The 17,827-nt window shown below is 53.3% G+C and overlaps 1 protein-coding gene across 2 annotated transcripts in view; it reads right to left on the bottom strand.

Annotated features, from left to right (window-relative positions):
- Positions 1-17,590, bottom strand: part of DRP2 (dystrophin related protein 2) — a 32,434-nt gene extending 14,844 nt beyond the window's left edge. For both annotated transcript variants that reach the window (XM_067549763.1, XM_067549762.1), the window contains exons 1-5: positions 17,483-17,590; positions 5,628-5,761; positions 4,388-4,544; positions 3,250-3,370; positions 200-468 (exon numbers count right to left, since the gene is read on the bottom strand). In XM_067549763.1, the coding sequence (XP_067405864.1) occupies positions 200-468; positions 3,250-3,370; positions 4,388-4,544; positions 5,628-5,761; positions 17,483-17,590 (789 nt within the window). The remainder of the gene's footprint in view (positions 1-199; positions 469-3,249; positions 3,371-4,387; positions 4,545-5,627; positions 5,762-17,482) is intronic.
- Positions 17,591-17,827: the final 237 nt, after the last annotated feature.

Below are 17,827 nucleotides of genomic sequence, written 5' to 3'. Positions count from 1 at the left end.
CAAATTCATATTAGCACAGTCAGTAGAGTTGCACCAGCGATGAACTGGTCCCTCTGGTTTTATCAGTATCTGGACTGAATTTTGGCACAGTCCTGTTTGGATAGTGATCATATCAGACTGCATGATGCTGTCTTACTGGAGGAGATCCTGGAGAGAAGCAACTGGTCTCCCTTAGGGACAAAGATAGGGTGAAATGTACCTTGGTTGCCTGGATGTGCTCTGGTAAGGAGTCGATGAAGAGGTCCCCAATCGGCTCCCAGGTTTCTCGCACACTCTCGGCCTGGTCCAACGTTGCACTGAGCTCCTCCATGGCCCCCTTGACCTCCAGCAGCTGCTCCAGTGTCCGTTCAATGTGACGGTGCTGGTCAACGCAGCGGGCAGTGAGCTTCTCCCACAGCTCACTGGCCACATTCGCCTGTTTCCAGACGAAACGACTGATGTTCTGGATCCGGTGCCTTGGAGAGACATCTACAAGCAAAGAAGCAGGGCCACAGTGAACAACCAGAAGATCCCGACCACAGCTGGTATAGCCAACACAAGGGTGGGGGCAGAGATACAAGGTGACAAGAGGAAGAAAGAGAGAAGAGGAGAGTTGGGAGAATTGGGAAGAGGAGAAACAAACAAAGGACAGAGAGAACGGAGAGAGAAAAAGAGGACAATTTCAGTATATGTCACAGAATGATAGAAATGGAGGGCTGGAAGGGAACTCGACAGGTTATCAAGTCCAGCCTCCTGTACTGAGGCAGGGCTGAGCAAATCTAGAGCAGCCTGACACGTATTTGTCCAACCTTCTTCTCAAAAGCCTCCAGTGATGGGGATTCCACTGGGAAGCCTATTCCAGAGCTTAACTATCCTTATAGTTAAAAAGTTTTTCCTAATAGCTAAGATAAACCTCCCTTGCTTCAGATTAAGCCCATTACTTCTTTGTCCTACTTTCAGTGGACACGGAGAACAGTTGATCACAGTCTTCTTTATAACAGCTCTTACCGTATTTGAGAACTGTTATCAGGTCCACCCCCCTCACTCTTCTTTTCTAAAGACTAAAAATGTCCAGCTTTTTTAATCCTTTCTCGCGGGTCAGGTTTTCTAAACCTTTTACCATTTTTATTGCTCTCCATTGGACTCTCTCCAATTTGTCCACATCTTTCCTAAAGTGTGACATCCAGAACTGGACACAGTACTCCAGCTGAGACTTCACCAATGCAGAATAAAGAGGGACAATTACCTCCTGGTATGACACTCCTGTTAATACATCCCAGAATGATATTAGCTTTTTTAGCAATTACATCACCTTGCTAACTCTTATTCAATTTGTGATCCACTATAACCCCCAGATCCTTTTCAGCAGTACTACCATCTAGCCAGTTATTTCCCATGTAGCCAGGCTGTTTTTGTCCCTACACACTTATGCTCTTCTTTTGTATTCATCCTTACAAGTTGTCCTGGTTTCCACTTTTTGTAGAATTCTTTTTTGATGTTCAGGTCGTTAAAGAGCTTCTGATGGAGCCATATTGGCTTCTTACTATTCTTTGTATCTTTTCTTCGTATCAGGATTGTTTGCAATTGTGCCTTTAATATTGTCTCCTGAAGGAACTGACAGCTCTCCTGAACTTCTTTATCCCTTAGATTTTCTTCCCATGGGACTTTCCCTCCAGGCCTCTGAGTTTGTTAAAGTCTGCTTTTTTTTTTAAGCCGATTGTCCTTAGTCTCACTCCTGGCTTTCCTTAGAATCATGCAATCTATCATTCAGATCGCTTTCACCACGGTTGTGTTCCATCTTCAGATTTGTGTCTCTTTCAACATTCCAACTCTGCATTGCCCCGTCCCAGTCTCTCCAGCTGCCAGTTACAAGCTTCCTGTCCACCAACATCTGTCTGATCACAGCCTGGACTCACAAGGGATGGCTTTGGGCCATGAGGCTAGGTCATTTTCCAGCGAGCTTGCCTAACAGCATATCAGGGTCCAGCATACATATTCCATTGGATACAGTGACTGAACAGCCAGGAGCTGCAGGTCTCACGAAGGACCTCTGAAGGATTGCTGCGGCCAATAGCTTCAACTGTGGTATCAAGGTGAGTGGGGAGAGCAGCAGCTGTGCCCTGGCACAGGCTCCTCCACAGGATGAGTAAAGACATGCTTTACAGGCAATAGGCCCAATGCCAGAAATCCTTCTGCAGGCAGAAACAGCCCCTCCTGATTTACACAAGTGATTTATCCAAGGTCACAAAGCAGGTCAGTGGCGGAGCTGAGTGCCCATAAGAGCTGGGAGCCCAGTACTCAGCAAAAGGGCCCTATTATTAGACATGCCAGATCACTTCACTCCTCCTCCCTATCAGTGGGGAAAGCACAGGAGCTGCCAGGACTACACACATATGCTGGGAGTGTTTGTGTACCCTGCTCCCCACCAAGAGAGGGCACGTGGCTGGCAGAGGACTTCTTCCTTTCCAGCAGTTTGGCATGGGGCAGGAGGAAGAAGACAGGAAACTCCTCAGAGCCATCAAGAAAAGGGAGAGCCCTCCAGCAGCTGCCAGAAGAGTCCCTCTGGGTTTGAACCCAGGGAAGGGGCTATGGTTTCATATAAAGGGTGCGGCTCATTTGAAGAGCAGGGAGAAGCGTTCATTCTGCCGGCAAGTGGCCTGCTAATTAAATCACTGCTCTGTGCCCCCATGTATCACGTTACATCTCTCTAGGACAGGCCACACACTACACCGTCCGCAGCGTGTGCCACACCCTGTGCGTGCTGTGCCCCGTCCTGCCACAAAGTAGCATGACATAGGATCTGTCTCCATGGCCGTCGGAGATGTGATGGCAGCACGTCCCTGAGCTGGCTTTATTCGAGCTAGCTCTAGTGCCAATAGCAGCGATGGGCTTCGGCGCAGGCCAGTCACCACAGTGATGACCTAGGGTCCCAGGCGGGCTTGTACAGCCTCTGCTGAAGTTCGTGCTGCTGCAGGTACCCGAACTAGCTAGATCAAGGCAGCTATGTTTACAGGTGCTGCGAACAGGCATACCCAAGGGGACACATGGCGTGCCAGTGCCAGGTGACACCCCACCATTACACCGTGCTAAGGTCCAGCACGTTCAGTTCATTCATGCTGCACTGCAGTACGCAATGCCATGTTGCACCCCACCCAACACACCCCCCCCGGTCTCATCTCTTCTCTTAGAGCGACAGCATGCAGGGTCCGAGAGCGAGGCCAGGCTGACATGAGGACAGGGAGGGGGATGAGCGTGGGAGGCTCCACGTACCTTTATTTTCAGAATTTGGTTCCTCTAATTCCTCAAATGGGTGCTGGGAAAGGAAGGCTTGCGCTGACTCCAGGATGGAATAAATATATGGGCCCCGAGATTTCACCTCTTCCATGAAAGCCTGTAGAAGGGAGGCACAGCACAGCAAGAAAAGACTGAGTTAGAGAAATGTAAGGCTCCCTTCCTCAGCTAAGAGCTGTGCAGTAAATTGCTCACTCCAGTGCACAAGGGAGCCACTGGCACAGAGCACGTAATTGACATGTTAAAGAAGCTCTGCCTGAGAAGATGGTACATGAACATCTTTAGAGTACAAAGGAAAGTTAATGGAGAAACAGCCCTGGGATTCAAAGAAGATCCCACCACATGGAAGGAGGAGAGAGATTTGGTGAGAAGTTCTGTAGATCGATGGTGTCTAAGAAACAGGTGTGTTCTGGGCTATGAATTATTAAAAGGGAGGCATTCTGATCACGGCCAGTTTGCACTGTGGGTCCAGGGAGGAGGAAACTGTCCCTTGTAAGAGTTTTCCTAAATTCAGGTGGGATAACACTGGTTAATCCGAGCTGCTAGGTGCTATGACACAACAAGGATCTCTCACATCCCCGTCATTGTGTCAGCTGTAAATCAAAGGCAGACAGAGGACCCGACCTGGTCTCTTGGATCTCAGAATCCCCACCAGCATGGCCAAAGAAAGGCATCTGTCCGTTTGAGAGCCTGGATACTTGTAGCCAGTTGGGAAACAGGTGATAAGCAATAGTCAGTGACTGAGGCTCAGTATCCAGTTCTAGGATCTCTTTGAAGATTTAATCTATAATGCTGCTTAACACAGATTCACTTTCTGTAATTTACAGCAAATGCCTCTTCACTGTCTAAACTGGACTGATTCTGTCTGTTATTCATTGGGGAAAATTCAAGCTGGAGCTTTTCAGGAGAACATTGGCTCCACCTCATAAGGGAAGGGGAAAGGTGCAAGTGACAGCCTGTGCACTGGCCCCAAATATGGGTCACGGCGGGACCTGTAAGTACAGTTGTGTGCAGACAGGCCAGGTCAGGTATGCAGGTTCTATGCCAAGGAACCTGGGGCTCATCCTAGCTGGTGTGTGAGTGAAGGACTCTAGGGAGTGTGTATCTGGAAACATACCGCATGCGTTTCTTTTTCCTGCTGCACCAACAGCACATCTCCCTGGAGTGGCAGCTGTGCAGACAACTCTTCATCCTTCTGACCCAGCCAGTCTATGATCTCCTGGAGGGGGAGCTGCAGCTTCCCACTGTGGTCTGAAAAGGCCTCCAGACGAGCCCTGTGTAGGAGGGGAGGGAACAGGCAGCAGAAACAAGAATGTGGCCTGAGGGGAATTCACCCCTCTTCACAAAGGGAAGAGTGGACGGTTCACTGGGCCCCTGCGGCTCAGAGGGCACCAGCCTAATCTCACACAGTATGTGCCTTCTGCCCTGATGAGAGGCAAGAGGGCCAGGAATGCTAAGGGAAAACTTCCCACACCCAGGGCCTATGAATGGCTCTCTGCTGCACTGGTGCACTGACTGCCTGCGCTGGTCCCAGGTGAGCATGCACATGGATACTACACTGGCATCACATGCAGGAGACGATCCCCTCCATGGGAGATTTCCAGGAGCTCAGCATTAGAAGCCTTTGCTGGTATTAGCAGGGGTGGGTGAGAGGATGCCCTGAAGCTGTTTCTGATCTCCAAGTGCGTGATGGGGGACAGCAGAGGAACCTGCCTGGACTTGTGCGTATGTACGGACTGAACTCCAGCTATGCCCATATTGGCAGGGACTTGGCTATCAGTTGTCGCAGGCTGGACCATTTCCAGGAGAGTTTGCGTGTTAAGGCAAAGCACAAATTAGTATGCCCCAGTTGAACTCTCAGTGATGCTGGCCGTGGATCTGCAACCTCAGAAGGCTGCAGAAAGGCACATGCTCCTAGAACCAGGGGAGGGGCCTGGAGGGAAGGGGCAGGCCACAGAGGGAGGGGATGTGAAGGGAATAGGTTCCCTGCGTCTTCATCTTGGGCAGTAAGAAGTGGAACACACGCAGAGCTGCAGTGAGGAATGGAGGGCGGGGGGAGGGGGAGGAGACAGAAAGCAGGAATGGAGGGGGAAGAAGAGAGATAAAGGGATAAGAGAAAACACTGGGAAAGAAGGAGTGAGAGCAACAGCAAGGGCAAATGAAAAGAAAATACATTTCAAGAAGAGAAAGAAAGTCAGTGACTCAGAGATTTGTCTCAGCTTTAGAGGTCGGGAGGTCAGTGAACTTGGGTGGCAAATGAACTGAACAAGATCGAAAGGCCTGTGCCTAACGTCTCCAGCAGGCAGTCCCAGGGCACAGCAAAACCCAGCAAGCTCACTCCATCCAGGGAGTCCTACCGAAGGCTGTGGGATTTCTTTTTTATCTCATTCCAACAAAGATTCATCTCCAGAGGTATCTGGGGCCCAAGGGCGCTGTCTGGAGCCTGCCGGGTTACACAGGGCGATCCTTCACCATCTTCAGCTGCTTTAACCTAGATAGAAACATAGACACCTGACACACTATATCCAGAGAGAGGATGTTTAGTGGCTAGAGTGCATGGCTGATTGCCACTTTCACTTCTGCCACTGACTCACTGTGTGTTCTTGGGCATGACCCTTAACATTTATTTGCTTCAGCTTTGCCATCTGCACAAAGGGATTGAAATGCCACTTGCATCACAGAAGGTCTTGAGGTTTTGTTAATGAATGATTTAAAGCACTGTGAGGTGCTGGAATGAAGGATGTACTATCAGTATGACACATTATAAAGTTATCGGCGTTTACAACCCTTCAAGAGGAGGACGAGGGGTTTTACTCTTATGCTTTCAGGTTTTCTTAAACTGGTATTCCAGCATCTTCTAGATCTAATAAGAGCAACTGCCTGATGTGTGTCTGTCACTACTACCCTCTGTTGGCTTGAGTCGGACTTGCTCAGCTGTGTAGCATAGATTCCACACTACTACCAGCTAAGGGAGATTCCCTGTCAACTTAAGCAGTTAGAGCTTGTGCTTTTGGAGCAGCAAGAAGCACAGGCTTCAACTTCTCTTCCTGCTGCTGCCATTAAATTCTGAGGGGTCTCGGCATGCAGCACAGTGACAACCACATGACCACCAATTTGTTACAATATTAATGGCCCTGGTTGTGTGGCCTGATCCACCACAAAAGACGGACTATGAGCTCCTGTAGAAGACTGCAGGGGAGAACATTTTCTGGTGGTCTGGGGGCCCAACTTCCAGAGACTCTGCTGCTTCTCTGCACCCACTGCAGAAGGAAGAGCGCGTGTGCGTGTGAAAATCAGGGAGAGACTCTGAATTCCAGAGACATACCCCAGTAACTTGAAGAAAGGAGAGGACACTACATGTCTTTGCATTCAGAGTGCTTTTCCTCTGAGAATCTCAAAGCACTTTACAGCCTCGGTCCCTTGGGGAAAAGGGAAGCATTATCCACATTCTACAAAAGGGGGAAAGTGGGGCACTGCATGGGGAAATAACTCGCCCAGTGAGTCAGTAGCAGAGTTAGGAGAGGAACCTAGTCTCCTGACTGCCACTCCTGAGTTCTGATTGCTAGACTGCGCTCTCTCTTATGACAACAGCAGAGACAATCCCACTTGCTAGATGCACCAAACAAACCAACAATCTGAGGCATGATCTAAAGTGCAACACAAACACACACACCACTGGACTGAATGTGTTTGGCGTGCATGGGTGGAGAGGGCTTGGGTGTGACCATAATGGCAGCTTGCTGCCTGTTGCCAAAACACACAAAGGTTTACCGTTTTCACAGATGGGAAGTTGCTGTGTTTTGTTTGGGAAAGGACAAGATTTCCCTCCAGTTCTAATTTGTTGGCAGGGCTCACAAGTGGTAACAATTAACATGCGTTAGCACCCTTCATTCCCAAGTGCTTTCCAAACCATCTGCACAGGAATCACTTCAGAGAGCAGCTACCTCTGAGGGGTGTGGTAATTGTTTCAAAGAGCACAGCTACACTGTAACAGTTTTGAGCAAGGAGTCAGAGGAGGGGGACCATATGCTAATAGGACAGAAGGAAAGACTGGAGCAGGCAGAACAGAATAGAAATGAATTCAGGGCAGTTCTATGGCCTGTGTTAGCGAGAAGGTCAGACTAGAGGATCACAATGGTCCCTGCTGGCTATATAACCTATCAGAAGGGGTTTTCGCCAGGTCAGTAGAGTTATCACGCCTCCACTCCCCAGAAAAAGTGCTGGGAGCTACTTAATGATCACAGCGGGGGCAGAAGCTTGTTTTACGTTTCACCCAAAACACGTTTAATTTTCTGCCCCTGATCTGCCATGTCTTTCCAAAGAGCATCCTCAAGATCATCAAACACAGAGTACAGAGGAATCCTAGACAGATGAATATCATAAATCTTTCAAGCTAACACTGCTGCCTGTATAGACTTTCAATATACATTTCATGTGCAAACATTCATGCTGCCAAAGTAGGTTAGCACTGCGTAGCTATAGCCACCTCCTCTGTCTTCAGGGAGATTACAAAGGGATCATGACCAAATGCCTTTCACCATCTGGGGGGTAAACAGAGCTGCGTGGACATAACCCGGCAGGAAGCATGATCCTCTCCAGCTTAGTTTAGGGAAAGGTTAAAAGTCCACAATTCCTGCCACTCACTATGTCCCATAGATGAGCCAGAATGACAGCAGCCATGCACTGGCCAGATGTGCAACACCTGTTCTCCAGAACAAAACCCCTGCAGGTGAGCGGGTAAGGAAAGCAGCGCTTCCACATGAAGCACCAGTTCCCAGTGGCGGCAGCTGCAGAGGTGCAGGCTAGTTGGCTCTTTCTCCCCCCAGACATCAGATGCATCTGAACAGTTTTATTTTTAGATATGTGCATAGGCGCACACACACACACACACACACACACACACACACACACACACACACACACACACACACACGGGCTGTGGAGAGCTTCCCCTACCTGTGCAGAGCCAGGGATCCATAGTGCAGCTGTTCAGCAGCTTCCCAGGAGAGAACATTGCCCCCCACCCTTCCCAGTGCCATCAGCCAGCACCAGGCAGACCAGAGCAGGAGAAAGGCAAACAGCACCACAGGGAAGAGAGGCAGGGTGGAAGGGACCAGAGGGCGGGCGAAGAGCAGGACGGGAGAGCTAAGAGGAGCTGGTGGCTGCTGCTCTGTTTGCTGACCCCCCAGGAATCCAGAGGGGGGCGGCGGCAGCTGCTGCTCTGCCAGTGAATCACAGCTTTGTCCGGGTAGAATTCCAACTCCTTCCAACCTGCCTTCACCCCCATTGGTGCCACGGCGGCTGCCTGTGCATGAGGAAGGGCAGGGTGTCACCAGCAGTCACCCTGTGCACACGCGTGTGCAAAAGGCACTGATGGGGGAGACTGTGCCATTGCCACAGCTAGCCACGTTCAAAGAAATCACTGTACGTATAAGAGAATGCAATGCTGGGCAGGGTCACCCCCGGGTAATAGCAAAAGGTGATAGCAAAGGTGGCACTGGACAGGGCTGGCCCCAGGTGATAGCAAAGGCAATGATGCAGCAGCCCCCAGGCTCTCTGGATACTGGGGAGCACCCAAGGGCGCTCTCTCAGCCCCATTATAGTGCAGAATCAAATCCCTTGACAGCGATGGGGTGTGTGGGGTGGCATGGGGGATGGAAACAGAAACTCCCCTAACTCCATTCTACGAGGAGGGAGACTACACAGAAAGACCCATGGGGTTCCCTACTGCTACCAGACACCCTGCGCAGAGCATCAGTGGGGAAGCGTCTGTCCTGGCCTCCACCTCCTGGCCAGAGCCACCATGAGATCTCCTAGGTGGGCCCAGCAGAGGTGTGTGTCGCAGTGATGGCCAGGGCCTGCCCTAGGGACAGCAGCACAGAAAAGGGGAAGCCCCTCTGCAGATTCAGCACCCACCCCCCAGTCTGACTCCCCCAGTCAATGTCCCCATTCATGGGCCTGACTCACCACTCTGCACCCAGTGCAAACATCTTGTTTTTGCCAAAAGGATTTCACACAGTCCCCATCTGTCTCCCACAGAGTTCTCGGGAGTTTCTGCAGCTCGGCATTGTTCCCATGCTCAGATCCACCTACAGGAACACAATGAAAAGCTCCCTGTATCTCTCCCTCTCCATCTCTCTCATTCTCTCTCTGCACGCCTGCCATCCCTCCCCGTTCATCCCCTCCCTGCCCCCTCTGGACTGGGCTGCCCTTCACGATCAGGGGTCTCTCACATCAACACACCCTTCTGCATCACCAACCCACCAGGAGCGCACTCCAAAGCGAGGAGAATAGCGACGCCAGCTCCCCTAATGAGCAAGGCCTGGCCCAGGGAGCGGGCAGACAGCATGCGGACCTTGGCGGGTGGAAGGCAGAGCGGCTATTAAGATCGCTGCCCTGCAAGCTGAGCAAGCCAGCGGCCTGGCACTCTGCCTGAGCGTGGGGTTAAATACCCTGGCCCTGTGCAGCACAGAAGTCAGGAGAGGCTTTGGATGGGTGATAAATGAGCCCTGAGCAATGAGTGCCCTTGTACACTCCTTTCTCCAGTGCAGCTACTGACTGTTGCAAGTGTCCCTGAGGCTGCCCTGGCCTCTATGTTTCCCTGCTCATTCCCTCTTCCCTGCCTGTACCCCCAAGGAGAGCCAGCTCCACCCACAGATTGCTCCTCAGCACGGTCACGGCAGGCAAAGGAAGGTGCTGCGCACTCTTCACTCTCCATCCGACCTTCTGCTCCTTGTTGAATCTGCTGGGTCCTTTATTAACCCACTCACACACTCCTGGTAATAGCTACATAACAGCCACCCCCACCCCCACCCCATACACACTGACTCAGAACCAGCAGAGGAAAGTCATGGGCTCATCTGTGAGCCCCGCTTCCAGCCAGGGAATTGGCTCAGACAGATAGACATGCCGGTTTCTCACACTTCCTTCTCCCAGCTTCTCCCCCCTGAGCTCCAGATCTCCATGCTGGGATAGCCCACCAGTGCAATGGCAATACACTGTGCTGGGATCCAGCCCTGGGCCCCAGACTCAACCCGAGCTTCTTGGAGCCAGCAAAAACCTGGACATGCTGTAGAAGAGAAGGAGTGTTCAGGCCAAGAGAGGCTTGCTTCACTCCTGCTGTTGCTGCAGGGAGCTGGTCCAGCACTCTTCAGCCAGAGGGAGCAGGAATGGAAAGAGGCAGTAAAGGGGCGAATGGAAAGAGCCCTGAAGAGGCGTGGCTGAACCTCCAGATTAGACCAGCAATGCAGACATTTCTGAGCCTTCTCTGCCATCGGCTGGGGTCCTGGGTTAATTTGCTCATTTCCCTTTCGCAGGCAGGACAATCTGCCAGTCTAGGCTAAGCTTAGCACAAGAAGTGCAAGGCACACACACATCCAGTGACCACTGACACAGTATCTGAGGGACATACAGGCCATGCAGGTCAGAAAACCGCTCAGAATGGCTACTGGCCCCTAGCCCGCCCTGCCAAGAAGAGCACATGCCTGCTTCTAAGCAAAAGCCTGTGATTTCCAAAGAGGCTGAAGGGAGATAGACCCCTACAGTCCCAACATGGGACCAGTGCTGCCAACCCTACGTGTTCAAAAATCATGAGTCAGACCCCAAAGAATCATGAGACTTAAAAAAACAAGGTTACTTACCAGTAACTGATGTTCTTCAAGATGTGTTGTTCATGTCCATTCCACTATAAGTGTGTGCACGCCTCCGCGCACGGCTACCGGAACATTCTTTCCCTTTAGTTGATCCCGTAGGGCTGGCTCTGGTGCTCCCTGGAGTCCCACACACATGCCGTGGTATATAAAGCACTGCTGGACCTACGCCCCCTCAGTCCCTTCTTTCTGCCAACTTCGGTGGCGCGGACAGGGGGTGGGTTGTGGAACGGACATGAGCAACACATCTCGAAGAACATCAGTTACTGGTAAGTAACCTTGTTTTCTTCTTCGAGTAATTGCTCATGTCCATTCCACTCTAGGTGACTAACAAGCAGTACCTCAGAGGTGGGCAGGAGTTAGTGGTGAGCTGTCTGCAGCCCAGCTCTGCTGAAGCCCACTACTACCCATGCCTTGGACAGAGGCGTGGTGGGACATGAAGGTACGCACCGCCAGCCTGGCAGCTGCTTTGCAGATGCCCTTCCCTAGCACTTCCGCTAGGAAGGCTGCAGATGGAACTTGAGCTCTGTTGGGTGAGCTCTGACATCCGGAAGCGGCACCTTCACCTGCTCATGGCCCAACGCGATGCAGGAAATTATTCGCAAGGAATTTGCAGCAGCCGGGGACCGGTGAAGCTTTCATCCTGTCGGAAGCTGCGAGGAAGAGCTGTGTCACTCTCCGGAACAGCCTCGTACATGTGATGTAGAAGCCAGGGCCCCACTTGCATTTTAGCGAGTGCTGCCTTCTCCTCTCCTCCAAACTGTGTGGTTCAGGGAAACCTGGGGAGAATATATGATTGTTCCAATGAGACTGGGCAACCACCTTGGGCCGGAGGGCCCGGTGCGGTCTCACTGAACCTTATCTTATTGACTACAGTATGAGGGAGGAGCTCTGAGGTCAGAGCTCTGGTCCTGGAGACCTTCCTTGCTGAGGTAAATACCCCCAGGAAAGCCACCTTCTCAGAAGGCTAGAGTAGAGGGTATGACGCCCTGGGTTCCAGGGGTGGGGGGCTGGGCAGGACCAGATCGAGATCCCAGGGAAGCACGGGGTTGCGGGCCTACGGATAGAGCCTCCCACCCCCTTCAGGGACGGAACCGCCATCAGTCTGGAGGACCGCAATCCCCCTTCCAGTGGCTGATGGACAGCTGATATGGCTGCTAGTGGGGCTCCAGGGAGGCCACAGTCGGTCCCTGGAGCTTTAGCTGCGGCAAGTACTTCCTGGATCGCCTCCGCTGGTGAAAGGCCGGGCAGCGTATATTGGGCTGCTCCAGGCAAGCAACAGCCACTTCCACTTAACCCGGTACACAGCCTGCGTGGAGGGTTTCCTGCTACCTATCACAGTACGCCCTGGGCTTGTTCTGAGCAGATTGGTGGCCGACAGGCGATGAGCAAGCCATCACTCCCCGAGGTGTCGGGGATCCATTTCTGGGCACCACAGGTGACTGCAATCCTGGTAGCTGGAGTCGCGCTGGCTCGGAGGTTCCCAAGGTGGGCAATCAAGAAATCCAGCAGCATGCTGAATCCGTGCTGGCGTGGCCAGCTGGAACAATAGGGATGGCATCTGATTAGCCCCTCCTAGTTGAGCAGGACTGTGTGCAGGAGGGGAGGGTGGGAGAGCGAATATGAAGGTCTCTGATTGCTACGGACGAATGGCGTTGGCGAGTGCCCCCGCCCCTTGGCCATAGAGGGAGCAGAACCGTGGACACTTCATGCTGCAGACTGATACAGACTGATTCCTTTTGGGGAACCCGCCTCCAGACGGTTGTAGATGCCCTTAGTAGGCGCAGCAACCCCTTGTGGTGAGGAAGAGCGACTCCTTGATGTGGTCCGCCTCGTCGTTCCTCACCCCCGGGAGGTGATCACCGCCAGGTCCCAAGGACCGATAGGTTCCCTTCATAAGGCTGATGAACGGGCTCCTGCTGCCTGTTGGTGTAGTACCTGGTCGCTACACTGACTGACAGCACCTGTACCGCCCTGCTTTCGATAAAACGGAGGGACCTTCTGCAAGCCCTGCGAGCGTTTCGCGGGTCTCTCATCGGTGATGCCTCTCCTTCCTTGGCCAGATGCCTTGTAAGGCGACATGAGCGCTGATACGGCAGTGTACTCTTTACTCGAGGTGGCCGCTATCGGGGTAACTGAAGGAGCCTGTTCCTTGACACACACATCCCAAGGGGTCATTTACCAGACTCGGGAGGCTAGGGCTTGCTGCTGTCGGGTTATTATTTTTGGGGTGGGGGAGAAGAGGGGATCGTAGCCCCTTGATGTATGAGCTGCCTGCTCAGACTGTATCCCGGGGCCGTGACTGAAGCGGCCTAAGTGTCGGGCTAGCTGTCCTCACCCCATAGGTGCAGGCCAACCTGTGCCCTATCCGCTGTTGGCAACCTTTGGCTGTGGTCGTTTGTGCATGTGGCCCATCCCGAGGAAGTCTGTCCCACAGCCGGGCTGGGGCAAGAAGGTCTGGTCCGGGAAGCAACCGGTCACTCCAATGCATTCCGTAGGCTGCACCTGAGTTAACATGGGCTTTGTGCGTTTACCAGCAGGACCCCTCCAGTCGCGAGAGATGCCTGACCGGCTCAACCTGCTCCGGGCTTGGGACCTGGGCCTGTCTGAGCGGACCAAGCACTGTCAAGCATGCAGCTACCCCTGCCAGGCCTTCAGTAAACACCGTCGGCCAAGTAACAGACCGCAGGGTAAGCCGTAAAGCGTTAGAGGGGGTAACCCTTATGAAGTGGAGGAACCTTGAGGATGTGCGTCCCTGACATCCAGGGCGGCATATGGAGCTTCTGTTCCCATTACTGGAGCCGGGGGGACCATGTGAGACTTGAGCCCCTTGTTTGGTATTTGCGCGATGACATAGGTCTGTCACCGTCCTCAAATCCCCCCCATTTTTGGGGTGGCGGGTGGGGAATGAGGAAGTACCTCGAGTAGGACCTCTTCCACCATCGCCTGAGGGACCTCTCCTGCTGCTCCTGGCTGAGGCGGCCTCAACCTCTTGGATGTGGAATTGCCACTGAGAGGGAGGAAGGGGAATGCATTGAGAGACGACCGGAGGCCCTAGCTCGCCGGGCTATCTCAGTGGCCCCGTGGGCCAAAGGCCTTCTGGTTCACCCAAGCCTAAAGGAGGGTATAGGCGGCTCAGGCGCTGCCCTTACGTTCACCAGCAGAAGGGCCCTTCCGATTGTCCCATAGCCGAGAGGACCTTTACTGAGGGCCTAAGGAGCCAGTCAGGGTGGATGTTATCTCTTAGACCCCCTGACTCTGTCCCCTTGCCCGTAGGTCGTGATACGGCCATGGCTGGCCCTCCGCTGCTACTGTCCCTGGAGACCTGCCCAACACCTGAAGGTCTGTGGCACATGGCAGCCCAGGGAATGGAGCATGGTCTAGGAGTCCCTGAGGCCATGCAGCTCTGCCTCTAAGTGGACGAAGAGAAGGCTGACCCATCTATGGAAGAGGCCCTGATGGGCGGTTGGACCTTTTCGGGATAGCCCAGGATTGCAACCACTAACCTCCAGGCATGCCGATGGCAGAGGAATGGCTCTGCCCACCAAACAGGCAGCCACTGAAGGTGGCTGAAGCGCTGCTCTAGCTCCCGCGGTACCCTGCTCTGCAATGGCCCACAGGCTCAGCATCTGCTGCCGGGCAGAGCCTCAGCAAAGCAGCTCCCTGAGTCCCCCAAGGGGCTCACCTTCCACTTGCTGGTAGTGCTACTGAATAAAGTTTTCCCAAAGAAGTCTGGTTTGCAGTCGTCCTTGTTGTCTGGAGTAGAGCCCGTCTGCCCCGCCTATCCCTGTGGCTGGCAGCAACCACCACCAGAGACAGGAGGCGGGGAGGTGAACAGTATTCAAACCCCTTGGCTGGGTGTAATACTTTTCCCGGCTCATTTAGGCATCAGGATACGGAGGAGGGGGTTTTGCCACAAGACCCTCACTATGTTGGGCACCCCTCTGTAGGTCAGGGCAGCTACCCCTCTGTAGGTCAGGGCAGCTACCCCTCTGTGGAGCTCCTTGGTAGCATATTAAAGGTTGTCTGGACGCCCCTTTTGCTCCTTTGCCTCCAGCCCCCTGGTGGAGGCCACCTCCTGAGCAGTTCCCGGTGTGCCCTAGAAACAACCAGGGCTCTGGAGCGTGCTTCATCTGGCAGGGAGGAGGGGGAGCCGCCCGTGGGGCCAAGTCATTGTCTGAGGGTGCATGGTGGCCTTTTCCTTGACTTGAGGCACTGACTGCATCCCTGAGGGGTTGACAGACCATGGTCCCGTCCCTCCTCGGGAAACCCCTTAGGCCCCATACGGCCATTGGGGTGGCCATTGCCTTTGAGGCCATCTGCCTGGGGTTCTAGCACCTTTGTTGATGGATGCTCCCCCAGGTACTGTATCCCCAAAGGGACACAGAGACACTGTTGACAGACCACTGCTGGGGCTGCCCAAAGCTTCTTACTGTGCGGTACCATCGCTTCAGAGAGCGACCCCTTGGCGATGACCACCTCGACTACCAGGTTCGTCGTGGGTGCTGCAGCCGGAGCAGGCGTACGGAGAATGGTCCGGCGAGCTGGGGTAACCTAAGCATCATCCCTGCATCAAAGACTTTTTGCACTCTGCATGCGTCAAGCTGAGTCAGGCTCCAGAGACCAGCTCTGCCCGGCTTCGGTGCAGGGCGAACTCCTCGGTGCCGAGTCTGTCCCCGGCCACCGAGTTTGGCGCAGCCTCGGTATGGGGGGTGAAACCTCGGTGCCAAGGCTGTCTCCGGCATCCAGGCTTTGCTTCGGTGCAAGGTCAAACTCCTGGCATCTGGGGTTCATCGTTGCCTTGGTGCGGGGGGGAGCAAACTCCTCAGTGCTGAGCCTGTCTCCAGCTACCGGGTTCTATACCGCCCGGCTCCTCGGTACTGAGACTGTCTCCGGTGACCGGGATCAGCGCTGCGTACTTGCTGGCAAACTCTTCGGTGCCGGAGCGGTGGGATGGACCTCACCCGGTGCCGGGGGGTCGAGACCGGTGTTGGGCGGGCGACTTTGTTCTCCGCCTCGGTTCAGGTCGGTCCAGCAACCACGACCTGGGTTGACTTCTAGTGGAGTGTTTCTGCTCTACTCTAGGAAACCGGCCTGCAGGAGATCTTCCCCAGTACGGGGAGGATCTCCTGAGCCATTCAGGGGGTCCCAACGTGGGCTTCCCCTTAATGCCAGCCCCTTCTCTCTTGCAGAGGTATGGGCGGCAACAGCATCTGCAAGGCCAACAAGGCTCTTGCCGCACTTCGGCCACCAAAGTTGACAGTGCCAGCAGGTGCCAAGGGGCTCCCCCACTCCTCCAGTCAGGGGAGGCTCCCTGGCTGGAGATTCTGGCTCCAGCAGCGGGTCTCCGTGATCCGACCTCGGTGGGGATCAGTGCTGCACCCTGCCTGCTCCGATGGTGCAGGGGAGTCAGAATGCTTCCGACTCCACGGTGCCGAGTCGGGTCAGTGCCATCTGCACCGGTGGCGTGCTGGATACCACAGTGAAGCAGTTGGCTCGGAGCCGGCTCGGGGCTCTGTGAGTTGGGCTTTCAGGCAGATTTTCTGGTGGTCTGAAAGCCTTACGATCCATTCTCTCACTTACGAAGAGCTTCCCCCCCATGCTTCAGGCAGTGGGGGTCAGTTAGCAGGAAAGCCTTCCCGCCAGCGTGCATGGCTTGAGGACATGACACTGGAGCATACTTGCTCCCGGTAAGAAACTAAGCTAGACTATCTTCAAGTGTGTAACTACCACTACAGCAGTTACTAATCTAACTAACTAATTAACACAAAAAAACCTAGTTTAACATTTAAACATGAGGAATAAAGCGCTTGTAATGGAAGCGCAGGCAGTTCCAGTAACCACCACGGGCAGAAAGAAGGAACTGAGGGGCTGCAGGGCTGGCAGTGCCTCATATACCAAGGCATGTACGCAGGACTCCAGGGGGCACAAGAGCCAGCCCTATGGGATCTGCTAAGGGGAAAAACGTTCTGGTAGCTGTGCATGGAGGCATGCACACACCTGTAATGGAATGGACATGAGCAATTACTCAAAGAAGAACAGCTGGATTTTTTCTTTGCCTTCAGGTTTCTGAGCCGTTAGCACCAGGATCATATTTTCCACCTCTACTCTGCTGAAACTTCCTTTTTTAAACATGAAAGCTGATTCCCCTCCTCCCAACACATGATTCCAGGAGCTGGGGCTTCAAGAAAAACACCAAATATTGCAAAACTAATCATAAGATCATGAGAGGTGACAACAGAGCCCCTCTCAGCCCCATGCACACATACATGATTTTTCGTGTAGGAGGTTTGAAATCCAGAACCGATTCCCAGTGCTGCACATTGTCGCTCAAGCCAATCTCTTGTTTGTGAAGCACTGTGCATTTGGAAAGTGCTATATGAGTGGAATATGCAAAGTGGAAGCCAGGAGGACGGGGGAACAGAGGAAATAACAGCCCCACCACTAACAGAAATGTAGGAGGTGCCAATTTGCCATAAAGACAGAAGTTTGGCAACGGTCACTAAAACTCTGAATTTAAAGAAAAAAATAGTATGAGAGTCACCAAGCTCCGGCACTCTTACCTGAGACTGTGGTTGGGCGGTGCTGCTGCGACGCGACTGGTCTGCTGTGCGCCGCTCATGACATCGTGGGAGGGTGTAGGGGCATCCCTGCATGACCATTGGCTGCATCAGAACGGAGGTTCATGGGAATGTAGACTTCTCTGGGCACAGGCACCTGAAACATAGTGTGAAATCCACTGGATCAGCTCTCAGATCTCACCATTCAGGAGAGCTGGGTGACTTGCAGGGAAAAAACTAGGCACACAGGCCTTGCCACAAGAGGACAAATCAAAGGTCTGCTTTGTCCAGAAGCCTGTGTCCGAGAGTCGCCAGTCTAGATGCTTCTCAGGAAGGCATATGTTCCCC

Source organism: Emydura macquarii, unplaced genomic scaffold, assembly GCF_026122565.2.
Source record: "Emydura macquarii macquarii isolate MOO-44397 ecotype Brisbane River unplaced genomic scaffold, CSIRO-AGI_Emac_v2 contig_1253, whole genome shotgun sequence".
Classification (NCBI taxonomy): Eukaryota; Metazoa; Chordata; order Testudines; family Chelidae; genus Emydura; species Emydura macquarii.
This window is presented reverse-complemented; position numbering and strand designations above follow the sequence as displayed.